Source organism: Takifugu rubripes, chromosome 8, assembly GCF_901000725.2.
Source record: "Takifugu rubripes chromosome 8, fTakRub1.2, whole genome shotgun sequence".
In the NCBI taxonomy this organism is placed as follows: Eukaryota; Metazoa; Chordata; class Actinopteri; order Tetraodontiformes; family Tetraodontidae; genus Takifugu; species Takifugu rubripes.
The window spans coordinates 13333467-13350234 of NC_042292.1; the positions used below are offsets into that span (position 1 = coordinate 13333467).

The 16768-nt window shown below is 41.9% G+C and overlaps 1 protein-coding gene across 5 annotated transcripts; it reads right to left on the minus strand.

Moving 5' to 3' along the window:
- Positions 1–213: 213 nt before the first annotated feature.
- On the minus strand, positions 214–10307 carry si:dkey-183c6.7 (urea transporter fgUT-C). Of its 5 annotated transcripts, XM_029839545.1 has the most exons (10): positions 10224–10292; positions 10052–10110; positions 9772–9919; positions 9385–9574; positions 7296–7424; positions 6816–7005; positions 5026–5173; positions 2497–2631; positions 1669–1718; positions 214–1507 (listed from the first exon to the last, which is right to left on the minus strand). In XM_029839545.1, the coding sequence occupies exons 3-10, from the start codon at positions 9896–9898 to the stop codon at positions 1325–1327; spliced, it is 1152 nt and encodes a 383-aa protein (XP_029695405.1). In that variant the 5' UTR covers positions 9899–9919; positions 10052–10110; positions 10224–10292; the 3' UTR covers positions 214–1324.
- Between the last annotated feature and the right edge of the window lie 6461 nt (positions 10308–16768).

The window sequence follows — 16768 nt, forward strand, 5'->3', positions numbered from 1 at the left end:
CAAGTGAATGCATGTTAAAATTCATGACAAAAACTAGTTGTCAGGTTGTCCTGGCAACAGAAACATGCAGGCAGTTACACAAAAAGAAGCACAACCTCAAATCCAATCTTCAACTGAAAGTATGTAGAAATATGAATGTTATTATTTTATAATGCAACCTAAAAGACACAAATACTCTGTGTAACTGTTTATATTTCTACTTTTTTTTTTTAAAAAACGTCATCCTTGATCAGTCACACTTTTTGTGTGTTCCTGTTCTTACCAACCTCATGTCACCTTTTGTTCATGATATGTTTTATCCAAAGCCTAAAAAAGATGTAGAAATTGCATGATGTAAACAATGAGTTGTTGTTGTGGCAGAATGTGACGATAAAACACATTCACATAGTTGACGTGAAACACTGGGGGAAAAAATACCACAATTTCAATGTAGGGACCGGAGTAACAATAATAATAACAACACTGTGGCCTTTGGACTTCTTGGCCGGAATGATGTCTGTCTGCACAGATTTTTTTTTTACACTCAATTCCTGTCATGAGGTGGTAATTATGTCTATGCAGGGTAATGAGTATGAAAAAAACAGCTGATTATGTTTAGAGTCCATGTTTTTACCAATAATAACAGTCAAACTGTCCTTTTACAATTCTTAATTTCAGTCCAATTAAAAACAAAATTCCCTTTACGTTTCCTGTCTTTTTTAGGAGCATATAACAATGTCTTTATGATTTTTATACTTAGTGGGGACCTGTTGCAGCCCTGATCTAAGATTCCAGATAACGTGCGTTAAATTGTCTACTACTGATCTACTTTGATCGCACCCTGAATTTTTACAAAATGCAAAAGAGGTGTGACCAACCTTTTTAAATGAGGTTTTTGCATGTCCTGCAGGCTGTCACCATGGAGACACACCAAGAAATCTACTCCGCCAGCACTAGCTACGCGACGGTGTTCTGGGACAATCCGGAGATTTTCCGAAGGAGATATGGCTCCTTCTTGGGAGTGGCCCCAAATCAGCCCTGAGTTTAGACGCCACATCTTGACCATTTCTATTCCCGACAGTCTAAATGTGTTGACACACACAGAAGATTCTCGCGCCTTCGTCTGTCACCGCATCCTCTGGCCACAATGGTCTGAGGCTGTACCAGTTTGCAGCTGCTAAATATGGATGCAAAAAAGACCCACCACAATCAGTCCCAGGCGTGATCTATCACCTTGCAAGTGCTGAACGGTGACCTTTGAATCTCCTCACAGTATTTTGCGCATTCCGAGACTCTGCACATTTGTGAAGGCAAACATGCAAAATGGATTGTCTTCGCTTAGCTCTCACACGACTGCGTTTACGCTTTCCGATGCATTCTTGGCCTCCCGCTGGCTCCAGGATTGCAGATTGTGTTCAGGTGACATTACTTGATCTGCAGGGACGCGGTACTTTGCTAAGTTGCCGTTCTGTAGCAACATCAGTGTGGATGTGAGAGTTGCTGCCCAGCTGAGCGCCGGGAGACCAATCTAGGGACAAAAAGGGAGTTTCTGCTTAGATGTGCAATTTTTGAAAATGTAACATATGAATTTATCAATTGTTTAAACACAGTTTAAAATGGAACCTCAATATCGAGGAAAAAGTGTAAGGGATTCATAAACATAACCCATGAGGTGTGTACCGTACTTACAGTGCCCAAAAGATTGCTTAAAGCGATGTCGACATATGCAGAAAGGAAGGCTGTTGGCACAGGAGCAGAAATTAGGATCATTAAATATTTCTCCAGGATACCAGAAGAGTTTTGCTGCACTTCATAAATAAAAGAATGTCAAATCTGAATGTTATTTTACTGGTCGTGTCTGTCACCGTGCCCTTAAGTATACAAACAAAAACTTGTACATGATTAGTTTAAAGAGAAATAATGATTGAATAAAAATAATAATTTACAAACCTCCAATTAATTTATTTACTTGTATTCTTTTTTCTTTTTTTAAAAAAAGAAGCAAATTAGATACTTGATCGTGCAGTTTAGATCATCTTGTGTGCTCAACGCGCCCTCCAGTGGTCGCATTACGTAACAGCACTGAAGTTTTTTGTTTTTTTTACTGATCATTCACAAAATCAGTCCAATTAGCTTTTGATTTTCAGTAATAATCTTTTTTCTGAGCATTAAAACATCGACTGGATAAAACTGAAAACCGAATTTACTTATGAAGATCAGAAATTTGTTGGACATTGGATGTAGTCAAAAGCCAAGAACATAATCTTACACCCGCGTGGCCAAATGCCAACATACTTGCAGTTTTGCACCACAATCTGTTTGAGACATATATGACACAGAGGTTTATACGTTTTACATAATAAAATGGCTAAAAAGCTGTTATTTTGATATTTTCAAGCAAATACTTGTGTATTTTTGTTTACTCAGATTAATTAAACATTTAACACCCTCAAATAGCTGTTAATGTATCTTTCAACACTGTTGGGTGACCACAGAAAGGCGTGTCTCATGTATCACCGGTGGCCACAGCGTAAAGGTGTGTCTTCCAGCTGAACGTGAAATTCAGCCCACCGATCACCATGCAGCCCAGCGCTCCATTAAACCCGGACAGACCCGTGTACAGAAAATCATGGTGCACCGCCACTGACAGACCTGCACAGAAACACACACAGGCACGTAGTGAGACGTAGTCAACAAGTCTCGTACGTACACTAAATGCGCTGTTCTGGTATTGACCACTTGGTGGCAGTAGATGCACACTCCTGTCTGCATGAAACAAGGTCTTCATTCTCTTATCTTCATCCATTCTTGCCTTTCAACCCCACATCAAAAAATATCTAAAATGGAGGAAGAGGATTGTTTATCATTTTCCCCTACAAACCATGATCCGATTACACTCTATAAATAACTTATTTAAAAGTTAAAGGTCCTGTTTTACGCGATGACTCAGATACAATGCAGAAATGAACACTCTTTCATGCCGGTGTTTTTTTTCTTTGCAAAAGGTGATGATGCTGTTCTGTCTGTACTTTTGCAGAACGCTGAAGAATACTTCATTTGCCTTTGTGACACATCCATAATAACCTGGACATCTATTCTAAGGAGATGCTTCACATCTTATCTGAAAGGCTTCACCAGTTCTACAGTACCGGTTTGGACGGTCCCTGTAAGACAGGGGTATCAGACCATCAATGAGGGCTGCAATCCAGCTGGGTTTCTGGATCTCCCAGACAGAAAACGCCCCTCTCCATGGCGAGTGGGAACCCAGGTGAAAGAGTTGTCGACTTGGGCAGAAAATCCAGCTGATTGCCGCCCTCACCTTAAAGCACCTCTGGTGTGAGGTATCAAACGAGTCATTACCCCTGAACCATATGAGCAGAGGTATCACCTAACCTACCATCACTGCTAGGGAGCAGCTGCAGCCACCAGCTCAGGAGGAGGATCGCAAAGAAAAGCATCACCACCCCTTCTGAACAACACACTAGAAGGATAAATCACCCTGAGACCAGGGGAGCTCACGATCCTTGGTGCACTGAGACTCCAGACTGACGCACTTAGCTGCTACGACCTGGAGAATTGACATTGACCTTATCTCTTGAGTTTGCGTGACATCAACCGGAGCAGCGAGTTCATTATCAAACACGTTGGGTTAGAACTGCAGCCATAGACACTGCAGAACAATCACACTGTAGATCGGAACCTGGAAGAAACAAAAGCGGCCCTTTTTGGGCTTCAACGAATACGTCTGCACACACAGATGTGTGTGTCAAGTCTGGAAGACGGTTGGTACGAGAGTAGATGGTCCAATGGCTGCGAAAGATTAATGTCCTCATTACTGGACATGTTCAAACTAGTCACAGTCCGGTGCTGCCCCCTCTGCAATAGTGTCGTTAAAAACGAATGGATCTGGGAGGAGGTCCACGCAGGGTGATAGAACACTTTACTGGTTTCCTGACCTCTGTGTGTGTTGGTGTGTGTAATAGTTCTTCTACAACAGCATTTCCCAGCATCGTCCATAGATTTGTGGATCGTGAAAGTGGATGCCCACTACCTCAGCATATATATACATATGCTGGCACGTTACCCAAAACAGGATTGTGCTTGCAACTTCTCACCCACGATCCCAGATATAAGATGCATCAAGTAATTGGATACAAACTTAGAGAAAGAATATTCAGAGGTTTGTGAAGCGAGTCTTTTTGTGCCCTTATTGTGGCGTAAACAGGGCAAGGCACATTATCATGATTAATTGTCCCTTTCTGTGAGAACATCACACGCAGCAGTTTATATTTGGAAAGAGCAGCTGCACCAGACGTAAAAAGAAACGCAATATGGAAGGCAGCCTGAGAATGTCCTAGTTGTGTACATCCAAGACTTCATAGCAGGAAACAGCAACAAATCAACCATTTAGACATGTTTAGTTTGTCTTTCCCAATTCAGCCCTTTCTTTGGTCTTTGTCCTTTTCTGGCATTTTATCAGTTGTCTCCTGGGTTGATGCTTTTCCATCTCTGTATCTCTGTTCAGACAAGATTGGGTTTCAAACCTGACTGTAGCACAGTCGGATCGCCCCACTCCGTCAACCTGAGCTGCTTCTTAATTTGTTTCTTGATTCAGTAAATGTCAAAGACCTTTACGAGCAACAGCCTCGAGGGTCACAGTTCGAACAATTCATCTAATTGCAGCCATTTAATTTTTTAGGGGAGCATATTTATCCAAGTTAATGCAAAATAAGAACTAGCTTCGAACTAGCTTTTGGCTTTTATTTGACAATTGTCAAGCCAATTGCTCAATCAGCCGGCAGGTACTACAATATAATGATTTTTTCAGCAGGTGTGTGCAGGGGAATCTGGTTTAAGCAAAGAGAACACGTCTTGCATGTACATACGCTTCCATATGTATGTTCTAGCTTACGTAGTTCACTCTGCATATACATATAGACATAGTAACCATAGATGTGGACCTGAGGCTGAGCCTGAGCTAGTTAGCCATTTTAAAAACTCCTCATCCTTTAAAACAAAACAACAGGTATGGAGTTGTAAACACACCAGCGAGGGTTCCGATTGCAGATCCCAGCAGTGCGTGGAAGGTGAGTAGAGGGGAGTAGAGCAGGACGGCCCCCAGGATGAGGAGGGAAGGCCCGAGATCCCCGCAGGTGTAGATCTGCCCAACGCCAAGAATGATGCCATGTGTCACCTGGGAAAAAGAGCAAAGCCATGAGAGGAGATTATACTGCAACAAAAGCCAAAAGACCTGTTTGGGGACTTTTCAGGACTCATCTTGGTTATAAAGTTTTTACATGCCAACATGAATGGCACACCTTCACCAGCTCTAATATTTACAGGTGGCAACTGGCCGCCCTGCAAGCCTTTGTGGATGTGTGTGTGTGTGTGTGTGTGTGTGTGTGTGTGTGTGTGTGTTGGGCGGGGGTTGTGTTGAAAAGACTGCTGCTGTGGCAGATGCTGCCAGAAGTGAAGGCTGAACACATGAAATATAAATAGGACCGACGTCACCGCCTTCACTGGAGAGAACCAGGGGAGACGAGATAAGGCTGACAGAGGGGATGGAAGGAGAAGCAGGAGGACATAAAAATAGAAGCAAACGGGGAAAATCTGCAGCTTCCCTGTGCCGGCCTTTACGTTATATGTAAAATACCAGAGGTTTGCTGTTAAACGGGAGGAGAATTACTGAAGACGTCTACAGAACGTCAGAGCGGAGACATTTGCAAAGCACAGCAGGGAGGGCGTAGAAGAAGCAGGGAGATGAAAAGGAGGATTTAGATATTTACGATCTTCCACTACGGGCAATATTTGTGAAGCAGGAGACTCAAGGAGGAAGGAGGAAGACAGCCTGCGCTCGAGCTTTGACCAGCGATCACTGATCAACTCGTGCCTGTTGACTCATACATCCGAGAAGGACGTCCACGCAGGGAGGGTCCAGACGCTGCAGCTAAGCTGTTATTTAGTTTGCTCACAGATCCTGTCCCTCCCCACTCCTGTAGTGGGGATTAAGAACATTACAGAAACTGGTCTGTTAGTAGATATCAGGTGAGATGAATACATTAAACTAGTCAGCACACACGCTTTGCTGTTCCGTCTTGGCTGGGACAAAAATGGAAGGTTGTAACTGTCCAAAAATGCCAGCTGGCGTTCAAAAGCAAAACTCTGGTGCAGTTTGCCAAAGGTCAAATTATGCTGTTTTTGGGTTTCTTGTTTCCATTCTGTGCAGGAAGAGGAATGTTGGCACCTTTTACAAGGTCACCTCTACAGTCTCAACAATTCAGCTTTTAAAACACATCCTTACGAAACAACCTCATGATTTTTTTTTACTTTTTTTAGAGAGCGCTCCTATATGACTCGGTTCATCCAGAACACTGGAGCTAACAGGACAGTAAGCATGACTTTCAATCAGCAGGCACTGCTATTTAAAACTGTTATGGCGTATTTTGATTTCCAAACAGGAGCCCCATCAGTGACTGTTGCTAAGTAACGGCTGAGCCAGAGCTGGCTGGTTTTATACATAATGCTCCAATCAGATGACTAACTCTAAAATTCACTCTGCAAAACAGCACAAACAGCTTAATTCTGCTCTTTGTTTGAGGTGATTTATTCCTTTTTAAGGTTTTAAATCTTTCAATTTTGCATTTAGCTCAAAATGATTTTGTGAAGGTGCAGCTGAATGGTACCCCCCCCCCAAGAAATGACCCCGACATTCACTTTCAGACATCTGGTCCTTAACCGCAAAATGAACTTGCATTAAATCCAAATAACTGAATAATAAGAGATGCATTCAGATGTTGTTCATTAGTTGCATCCATATGAAGCGTTTTCAACGTTACCTCGACTGCAGCAAGACCGGTGCCGTTGGGCTCGGTCTCCCAAGGAGGGGCGACTCGGTAGTGGGGGTAGTACGGGTTGTTGGGGCCGGTGCAAAGGAGGTAGAGGACAGTGACGATGTTGAAGGGAAAAACAGAGGCCGGCACACCGCAGCCGTCCAGAAAGGAGGAGAGACCACTGTGGAAGAAGACACTGAAGCGGGGGTGGAAGGTTAGCAGAGGGTCAAGAAGCTAATTATTTAAATAACTTAGATACTCCGGTAATGTCATACAACCTAATCATTGTTGATTAAAAAGGATTCATCCGTTAAAGAATCTTCAAGCAAGTTGGGAATGGAAACGGCTCAAACTTTAGCCAGCATTGGTTGGGACATATTACAAATAGATCATAAAGCAACCAGGCTTTTGGTTTTTCTTTTCTTAAACTCCTGAAAAGGGTCCAATTTCAGGCAATGTTTTACTACTGTTGTGTTGTTGACCTACCAGGCCACTGACCCCATGCACACGGGCAGGAGCAGCCACCAGTACCAGTCACCGGCTGAACTATACGCCCCCATCATGAGAGCTACCAACATGCCGTTAATTCCGTGCTCCCCTCTGGTCACATCTGCCCTGCACACACAGGACAAGCTCCCATGTCACTGTTGAGGATTTCCTATTTTGACAACAGCTTTAATAAACATTTAAATAGCTCAAATAGCATTTAAATAGCACAAATTAACATTAACTGATGAAGAAGCAGCCGAGAGAAGGGCGCTGAGTCATGAAGAGTTAGCCCATTTAATCCCACCGGTCACAATAGTGACCGTAAAAAAATGTTTCATTTCTAAGGCTATAAAAATGTTACTAAATGATCTATCAATGCATTTCCAGCAGATATTGAAATAATAAAGGGTCTCAATGAAATATGTGCAGTGTCGCACATTTACTGTAAATTGTCACATGACCAGAGCTGTTCACTTCGTGTTTGCGCCAAGAGAAGAGGATGGCGGCAAGAAAGCTCCCACAGAAAAGGTTAGTAAAATATGTTAACATAAAGATAGGACATAGATTTTTGGTACACATCATGTTTAAGGTGTCTAGTATTGATATATGCATTTGCAATTACTCAACTTTGTTTAATGTGGTCATAGAACTCACAAACATGTCACTGGCAACAATAGTGACCGGTGGGATAACCCATTGTATCTACATGCTAATACACATAGGCTAACTGTTCTACCTTACTTTCTGCTGCTACCTAACTTTGTACCTAATTGTACACACAGACACACACACACACACGACTAGCTAGCTAACTAATTCTACCTAACTTTCCACACATGCACGCACACACGCAATTACAGGTAGGCACACACACGCACACCACACACACACGGACCCCAGGAAGACTAGCTAGCTAACTACCAAACTTTCTGCTGTGTTTTCTTTTAGATTTACTTTGAGTCAAGTTCTTGATGTGTTGGATCAAGATGAGTTCCCAGACAAGGCATGCAGCATTGCAATCAGTTTCAATTGTGAGAAACGCACAACCTATGCATGTGAGAAATGCAAAGTACCACTGCACATTGAGTGCTTCAAGCTGTACCATGGAGTGTAGAAGAAAAACAGGAAAGACAGGAGAATGCAGTTGGACATAGAGTTCACAAGCATGCACACACATACACACACACAAGTGGTTGCATACAGTTACAAACAAACAGTACTTTGGAGTCTAGGAAGAAAAGCTGAAAAAAAATACCCATCAAAATGTCATAAATGTTCCAGGAAAAGATGTTATTTTTTAGTCATTCAAGGTGTTGCTTTGCTCTTTGTTCTACAACCTATTTTATTTTGTTGTTCAGTCAGTCAGTGTAGGCCTATACTTGAAAGCATGTTCAGCCGGCTACCTCTATCCTAAATGTTTACCTCCATGTTCAGTGTGTTCAATGTATACTGCACTAAAAATGAATGTGTTCAAATGAATTTTGCACTAAAAATGAACGTTTTCAAATGAATGTTGCACTAAAGTAAGCTGCACTAAAGTTACAATGTTGAAATACATTGATGATTGTTGTTGTTTTTTGTCTTAACCTCAATATTCATAACGGTGCTCCAAATATTCATATTGCTAGCCGATAGTATAAGGCTTTTAAAAGTGATAATAACTAGCCTTTGATATAAGGATTTTATACACTCGCGCTCACACACACGCACGTGCGCACACACTCGCATGCTTACACACACACACAAACACAAACACAAACACACACACACACACACACAAACACACTGCACAGGTCAAATAGACCTATATTCAGTCTGTCCATTGGTTGATACAACACAGTATCCCACCGGTCACAATTGTGACCGATCATAAAACACACTTTTTCACACACTTTTCCATGAAAATTTCTAAAAATTATGATTGATTGTTTCAAAGGGATACTAATGACACATGATTTGGATATTTTTGTGTCTGGGAAAAATTTGGGATTAAATGGGTTAAAGCATCTGCTGAGTTCTTTACGTAGTAATTTAGATGCCTAAATACTAATCCTGACACAAAATACACACATTTACATTATTTTACCTGTCTTGGCCCATAATAATGGCTGTCAGCGTGGAGATCAAAGTGCCCAGGGTTCCGAGCAGGGCCTGCCAGGGGGAGGTCCAGAACACTGAGGCCAAGATGAGGACACCACTCAGTGGGTTGTTGGCTAGAATCACACCAGCCACCCCTCTGAGCCCCCACACAACCAGCTGCAGCCCAAATAACTTGCCTGGCGACACACAGAAAAGAGCAGATGTGTGTGTTTTTCTTCACTCCATTTTAACATAAATCAAAAGCAGAACCAGGTCAGGGTCCTTGACGCTAAGAGTGGTGGGAGTTAAACGGCATGATGTTTCACACCCTCGTTCCTTAATACCTAAAGGTTCCTGCCACGCTGCATCACGTGTATCAGGTTTTTCCACATACCTTCCATGTACACATCCAGTTGCTTTATTTCCCCGGTACAAAGAAGCAGACTCTTTAATACCCGACAACATAAACTGGTTTGAGTTCTGCTGCCTTCCGCTTCCTCTGGAACGTTGTCCAACCTCATTTCGTCAGCAGTCACAGGTCCCTGCCACAATTATATGACAAAGTATTCGCACTCTTTTTTAAGTTTATCTAAGACGTTGCATCTTCTCACACTTTTTTTTAAAATACGCAAAATCCTTTTAAGCCATTTTGGTACCCGCCGTGTTCTACTTACCACAACATCATCCCTTCATGTTCCATTACAAGTTATACGATGTCATAAATGCTCATTTTCTTCAAGTGTTGGTTGAAGCCAACATATAATTGTAAAAGCAAATTATAGTCAGTCTACAATAGAAAAGGCTCTTATCTTAAGGACAGGTGTTGGATCGTGCGTCTCAAGGTACCGGGAGTCCCTGGTCCCGCCTCCTGAGCCACCTGGAGGTGTCTGTTGTGGGTGGGGTGCTGTAAGGATCTGTTCAACCCAGTTGTTGCTTCAGTTTTGCCGTTTTTTTCCTGCTCTCCCTGCCTCTGTCTTAACCCTCGCGTGTCTGGCCCATGTCCAAACGTCCCCACTATTCAAGTCTGCTTCTGCTTCCCTCCTGTGGTTTCCTCAAAGCCTCCAGCGTGCCCCTCGTCTTCAGTGTTTATGGTCTGGATTACTATTGTTTGGGTCACAGAGCTGATTCTGCTGCTCCAGAACTTGTCGACTGATTGGACGGCCTGCTTTTGTGAATTATCTGCAAAAAAATGTTTGAACTTTCTGATCTGAGGATTTTGCATTAGCAGCCTGTCCAACCGGTTGTGGACAATCATTTTTCCGCTGACAGCTAAACACAAGAACACTTCTGCCACATTAAATTGCAGCAAAGACCAACAAATTATAGAAATTATTCATCCCCTCAGTCCACAAAGAGTTGGGCCGTTCTGAGGCACTAAAACTTCATCAGATCAGAGGAGAATCCTTCCGGCTTCAACAGGCCGACTGCTTATGCTTACAGTAATAAACTATGGCCTTATTTGCATTAGAGCGGGCAAACCCGGGTATTGGTGGAAGGAAAATAAACCTGGTGGCACTGCTGGTTTTAATAATCTGCAGAGGGGAAAAGAGGACAAATGTCTGTTTTGCTATTAAAATTAACAACCAGCCGAAATGATGGCCGAGTTACCACATATGTTACATACAAACGTAGATACAGCATTTTTAGGGCTGAGCATGGGAACAAAACATGAAAAACATCAGAAGCCAATGCAATAAGAGTCTATTTGTTTATGTCTTCATATGTTTGTCTTTACTCTGAGGCAGTTAGTGCTTATTCATTTGTCTTGCTGTGCTTATTCAAATCTTGGAGCCTGTTTTACAATGTAGGTTTGTTAAACATACTTTCTGAAACAGTCTCTTGGATGCCAGAGGGTATTTAAAATGATGTTCATCTATAAAAGCTGAATACGGTGGCAGAATTTGAAAAACGTGAGCTGAAATTGCAGTTTAAAATCAATGAATTAATTCAAAACAAAGTAAGTAAATGAATACATTCTGCAAAATCAGAGCAACAGAAACACAAAGGGATTTGCATGTCACATATTTTAATTAAAACCACTCATACATCTCACACAAAAAAAAGTTAAACTTTAAGAATCATTTCTTTAGCTTCAGATGAGATTTTTTGTTGAGTCGCTTTGGGGCAACATGGCCTGACTTTAGTTGAGATGTTGCTATAAATCTAAAACAAATACTGGAACAGCAACACTGATAAAGATCTGTCCTCCAAACCTTTATCAGGCAGGCAGACAAAGCTAAAGAGGAGAGATAGTAACACTTTATCCAGCCTGTGTACACTATTTTCACACATTGTCACTGCGGTAAATATCCGAAAGCTAAATTAAAATATTACTGAACATAGCTACAGTTAGCTAAAAACTACAAGCTACTATGTTCGATGAGGCACAGACCCAAAGATCGCATCAGTCCTATCAGTGGACGTCTATTTGAGGGTCCTTGAATGCAATCATTAAAGGATGCGTCGTCATCCTCATTTTAATAGAAATTAGTGGCAATTTTATCTTCACAGTTTGTGGGCAGATAATCCGACCAGGGTGTCTGAGATTTTGTCCTTGAAAGTACAAAGTACAATCACCAGTGCTGATATTTATATGACACTGATGACCCAAACACCCATCACTACAGGGTGAAGGTGAGGGGCTTCTAAAATTACAAGATCACTTTCATTCCATTCAGTTCTGGCTAAATTGTAATAAGGGGGTCGAATCCTTCAAAAGTGTTTGTGTGTCCACACGTCTGCCTTTTAGAGACCAGGTAAGAATGGACTCAGCAGATAGCTGGCAAAAATAGGAAAAAAAGGGTCATACATGACCTCATAAATGTTGTCTAATTAATGTTACTCCTCCACTTCCTGTGCTGATCCTGTACATCGCTGTGCTATAAGAATAATTACAATTATTATTAATATTATTATTATCATCACTCATCATTATTCCTCCACTGCAAAATACCGAATTAACATTCAAGAACACGTGTAAAAAAGCAAGAATTTCTTTTGGTTTTTCCAGATATTTACCCGGAACAAATGAGATTTTGCATAAAATATAAAATTTACATGGACCCCCCCAAAAAAGACACTTTGTTCCATTATCTTGTAAACAGTCACGGTCAACAATGACTCGCGCAACGGCAACACACCTAAAACAACAAATAAATAAACCCTTCAATAAACATACAATTTCAGAGGTTTTTTATTAGATAACGGAATGAGTGACAAAAAGAAAATTAGAGTGGATTCCCAAATCTCTAAAATTAGTTTTAATGTTGGCACTCGAAAGTTGGAAGCAAGGCTAGCTTACCTTAAAAAGGTGACTCACCTGTATTTTCTGTAGCCTAAATTGGAGTTCTGATCTAATGTTGGGGTTTTGCAGTGGATTCCACTGCAGACGACTAGATACTTGTAATAAAAAAGACAAACTGTCACTTTAACAAAAAGTTATTCATACACAGCCGCTATTAAGAAAAACGTATAGTAGCAAAGGTGACCTACCGCACAGGCGCATTTAGGCTGCGAAAGAAGTTCAGAAATGTCGCTATTAAGCCCGTGTGGAGTTCTATTAGAAGGCAGCGACATATTAGTGACATATTAGTTAGATAGAACTCCAGATAAAGTCATCAATTTGATGCTAAAGGTGTTTTTGGCACCACCACGACAGAGCCACAGCTACATCTGTCTTCGTTAGCACTGCTAATGTTAGCATGAACCGAAATGGTGAAAGTGGTCAGGACGTCTTATTGGGAACAGAGTTGTTATTTTCGCCCATATTAACATTTATTAGACCTTGATAAAAGTTACATTGTGCACTCATTCATTAAGTCACCCACGTTCTATTAACCAACACTTTTTGTTGGTCAGAGTAGCGTTAAGCTGTACCACATCCCAGCAAGCTCTGCGCGAGAGACAAGGATGGGAAATTAACATTTACAAAATATTTTAATTTATTTTTTAATGGCTTACCAATAATTAAATTCGCCAAGCTGGATTTTTAAGGCATAATAACATCACCTATAGGAATAAATCAGTTCCTGGTTTTTTTTGCCACATGCATTTCCAAATTTTGTCAAAACTACCCACTCAAACACATTTTCAACCAAAGAATCCCTTTTGATCTCCATTTGGAGGTAACACTAGAAGAATGGGACATCTGAACTTTATAGTGATAGATTGAAATAGCAAAGCATAAATAAACTCACTCAAGACACATCAAACTTCTGAACAGTGAAGAAAACTGAAGCCCCCAAGGTTCTACAACAAATACTGTAACAGTCCTGGTCTTTGTTTTTAGTAATCTTATAAGACTTGTGGGTTAATCTCTTTGGTTTCACGTGGTTTCCACGTGGACGCAAGAACAAAACCAAAAGCACCCGTAGTATGTTGCTTTGAATGGAAGAAACAAAGTCACACCCATTTTCGACAAAACGCGGTGATGTTGATATCTTGTGTTTTCATCTCACGTTGGGGCAAATCTTTCTGCACCCTGGAGGCAGAGGCAGATGTGATAAGCAACACCGCCATATCAGGCCACTCTGTAACCTCCTCCCCTGGCAATTAAGCAGCAGCAGCACAAGAAGACAGGAGATCATTAGGGGGTGAAGCCTTAACGATCAGATCACGCACGCGCCGTGTCGCTGCCGTGTTTGTGTCGCTCCTTAAATGTCAGTAAATGCGGAGGTTGAGCTGACACCGACACAGAAAATCATTAAAGCCTGCTTTGATTGTGTAACTCCAGAAGCTCCCCACCTTTGCACTTTGTATCGATGTACTGATGCATACTTGTCATCTGTGTTCGGCACAGACCAGCCTCAACAGCAGCCGGTCTCCTGGGGGACATTGGCTAAAATATCCCCTCAAATCTAGGCTTTATTTGCCAAATCCTGAGAAGAAATGAAGTACCACTGCAGCGCATTTTATTTTGTTATTATTGTGACAAATCTCTCTAAATGTACAAGAGAGGTAGGGAGAGAATAATGATGCCGGTGGAGGAGTGAGGTGGTGGTGGAGTGATGCAGAGATCAAAAGGAATACTTTCACTCCCCTCGTGTGTTGCCTTGAGCTGTATAACATCCATTAACCACATGTCAGAGACTAATCAGCCACTCCCTGATTGGATGTGGTTGGTCTTTTGATCTGTCTCCCTGGAGGCTATTCACCACAACTTGGATATTCACCAAAGGTAAAGTCAAATATTCATCGCTCTCTAGTGGTGGAAGCATGAGTTGTTTCCCTACATTACCCTAGCTGGCCCCTTAACCAATAAAAACATATTTTAACACACAAATCTGTCCTGTAGACCTTTTCCTTTCATCTTTTTTCCATTTCACCTGCATGAATAAACCTCCCATCTGACCTCAAAATGTCATTGTACAATTGTATAATGGAAAACAAAGCATATTTTATTCTGTTTTTCTTCTTCCCTGGTCCATCTGATGCAGCAAAATCTCCCCAGCTGGACAATTCGTCCCGTCCCCCTCGGGCCTCTCGTCCTCCGCTCCATCTATCTCCTGCATCCTCTGCGACATCCTCCACCCTCCTCCTCCTTCAACTTGTCTCCTTCCATTTGGACCTCAAAATGCCTCGTCGCCACCTGACAGAAAACCTTACCAAATCTAACTGAACACTTTTGTGTGTGATTTGACTAATCCATAAAAATGAAGTGATTATCTTGAGCATGTGTGTGTTGTTGTGAACGCTCTCACAGCCTCGATGGAGTTGTAGATTGTAAGAGTGCACAAATGCGCTGTGCAGAAAGCAGCATGCTCCCAGTGCAGTGTGTGTATATATCTATGTATGTACGTGTGTGTGTGTGTGTGTGTGGGTGTGGGTGTGGGTGTGGGTGTGTGTGTGTGTAAAGGTCTCTCGGTAAATCCAGTTTAACTGCCTGCGAAGGTCTCACAATGACTCATCCGCGCTATCCCACAGTGCATTGCGGGTATATTTCTTCTCGGAGACAAACAGACCACAGAAGGATTTATAGACGAGCACTGTCACTTGGTAAATGCTTGATACACAGATTGGCTGAACCTCGCAGACGAGGCCACCGAGCTCAAAGCAAACAAGGAGATCATTATTGCTGAACAGAAAGGAGCTTTTGTATACTGTTTTCCCACATTGTCCCCTGCGGTAAATACAGAAGAGATTAATTAAAGATATTGGATTTAGGCGGAGTTGGCTAAAGACTACACGCTACTATGCTTGATTAAGCCTAGAGCAAGATTGCATTTTCCTTGTGATCCAGTTTGTACACTGTGACTGTGTCTTATCAGAGGATGCCGTTTGATGGTCCTTGAATGCAGCCATTAAAGGATGCTGTGTGAGGACGCTGTCATCCTGATTTTAATAGCTCATTGTTATCGCCACGCTCACTTTCATGGCTTTGCCACCATCTTATCTCTCTTTGTCTTCTCTTCCCATCTGTTGTTGGCTGAAGATGCATCATGATATTAGATCACATGATTGGGCCCCTGAGGAGCAACAGTAGCAACAGGATCCTGTGATAAGGATGAGGAAAAGAAACTACATTCGCTTCCAGTATTTTAGTTATAGAATACTGAGCACTGGGCCAAAACGGAATGAAATTTCTCGCCTTGAAGAATCATTCCGTCCCTTATTGTTATTTCTCATCACTGTCTGATGAACAAATGGACCTCAGACATCCACTTAGACTCTCTGTAAAGCACCGGATCACTTATTTACACTCACTTATTGATCGTCTGGTCCCTGCCCCCCGCGGAAGTTTCACTCAACCTTTGCGATCTCGTCCAAATCTACTCTCTCGTGTCAACAATATGACAGTGATTTTCCTCGTCTGTCAGCACAGATCAATCTTTATGGACTCAGCAGGCGCATCATGCATATGCACCTCTGTCCAGACGATACGAACACCATCAGCACTTGAAAGATTTGTACTTGACAACGCCGGTTGTTTAGCAACCAGCTGTTAATGCAGCACCGGCGTTGTTGACATGTAATATGCACTACAGGTCACAGAGGGTAACATTTAATTACATCCTGAGGGACTTAGGACGTGTACATGTGCATACAAAGTAAAACTTTATGTGCTAATATCCACAGATGCATCTAAAAGTGGTATATGTTTTATTTCGTATATCTCTTTGTCTCATCCGTTGCACCCTGCCCTGTCCTGAAAGGTCTTTTTTTCCCAAAGCACCCATGCTAAACCGCACTAACTTGTAATTAATGGCTTGGCCCTCATCTATTTAAAATAAATACAAGTTTCCCTTGATTCTAGAACCAATTCTAAGTAATATGAAGTAGTCTTTGGTGTGCCACAGGGCTCCGTTCCTGAACCTTCACCATTCTTTCTCGATATACATAATTCCACTTGAAAACAACAAATGCATTGGACCAAGTGATCATTTTTATGCTGA

Excerpts from the sequence above, each read along its gene's own strand:
- si:dkey-183c6.7 (XM_029839544.1), bottom strand. The coding sequence starts at position 9,898 with ATGAGGTTGGACAACGTTCCAGAGGAAGCGGAAGGCAGCAGAACTCAA. Across the intron at positions 9,575-9,771 it reads ACTGGATGTGTACATGGAAG|GCAAGTTATTTGGGCTGCAG; the intron begins GTATGTGGAAAA and ends GTGTGTCGCCAG. Across the intron at positions 5,174-6,815 it reads CCGGTCTTGCTGCAGTCGAG|GTGACACATGGCATCATTCT; the intron begins GTAACGTTGAAA and ends TCTTTTTCCCAG.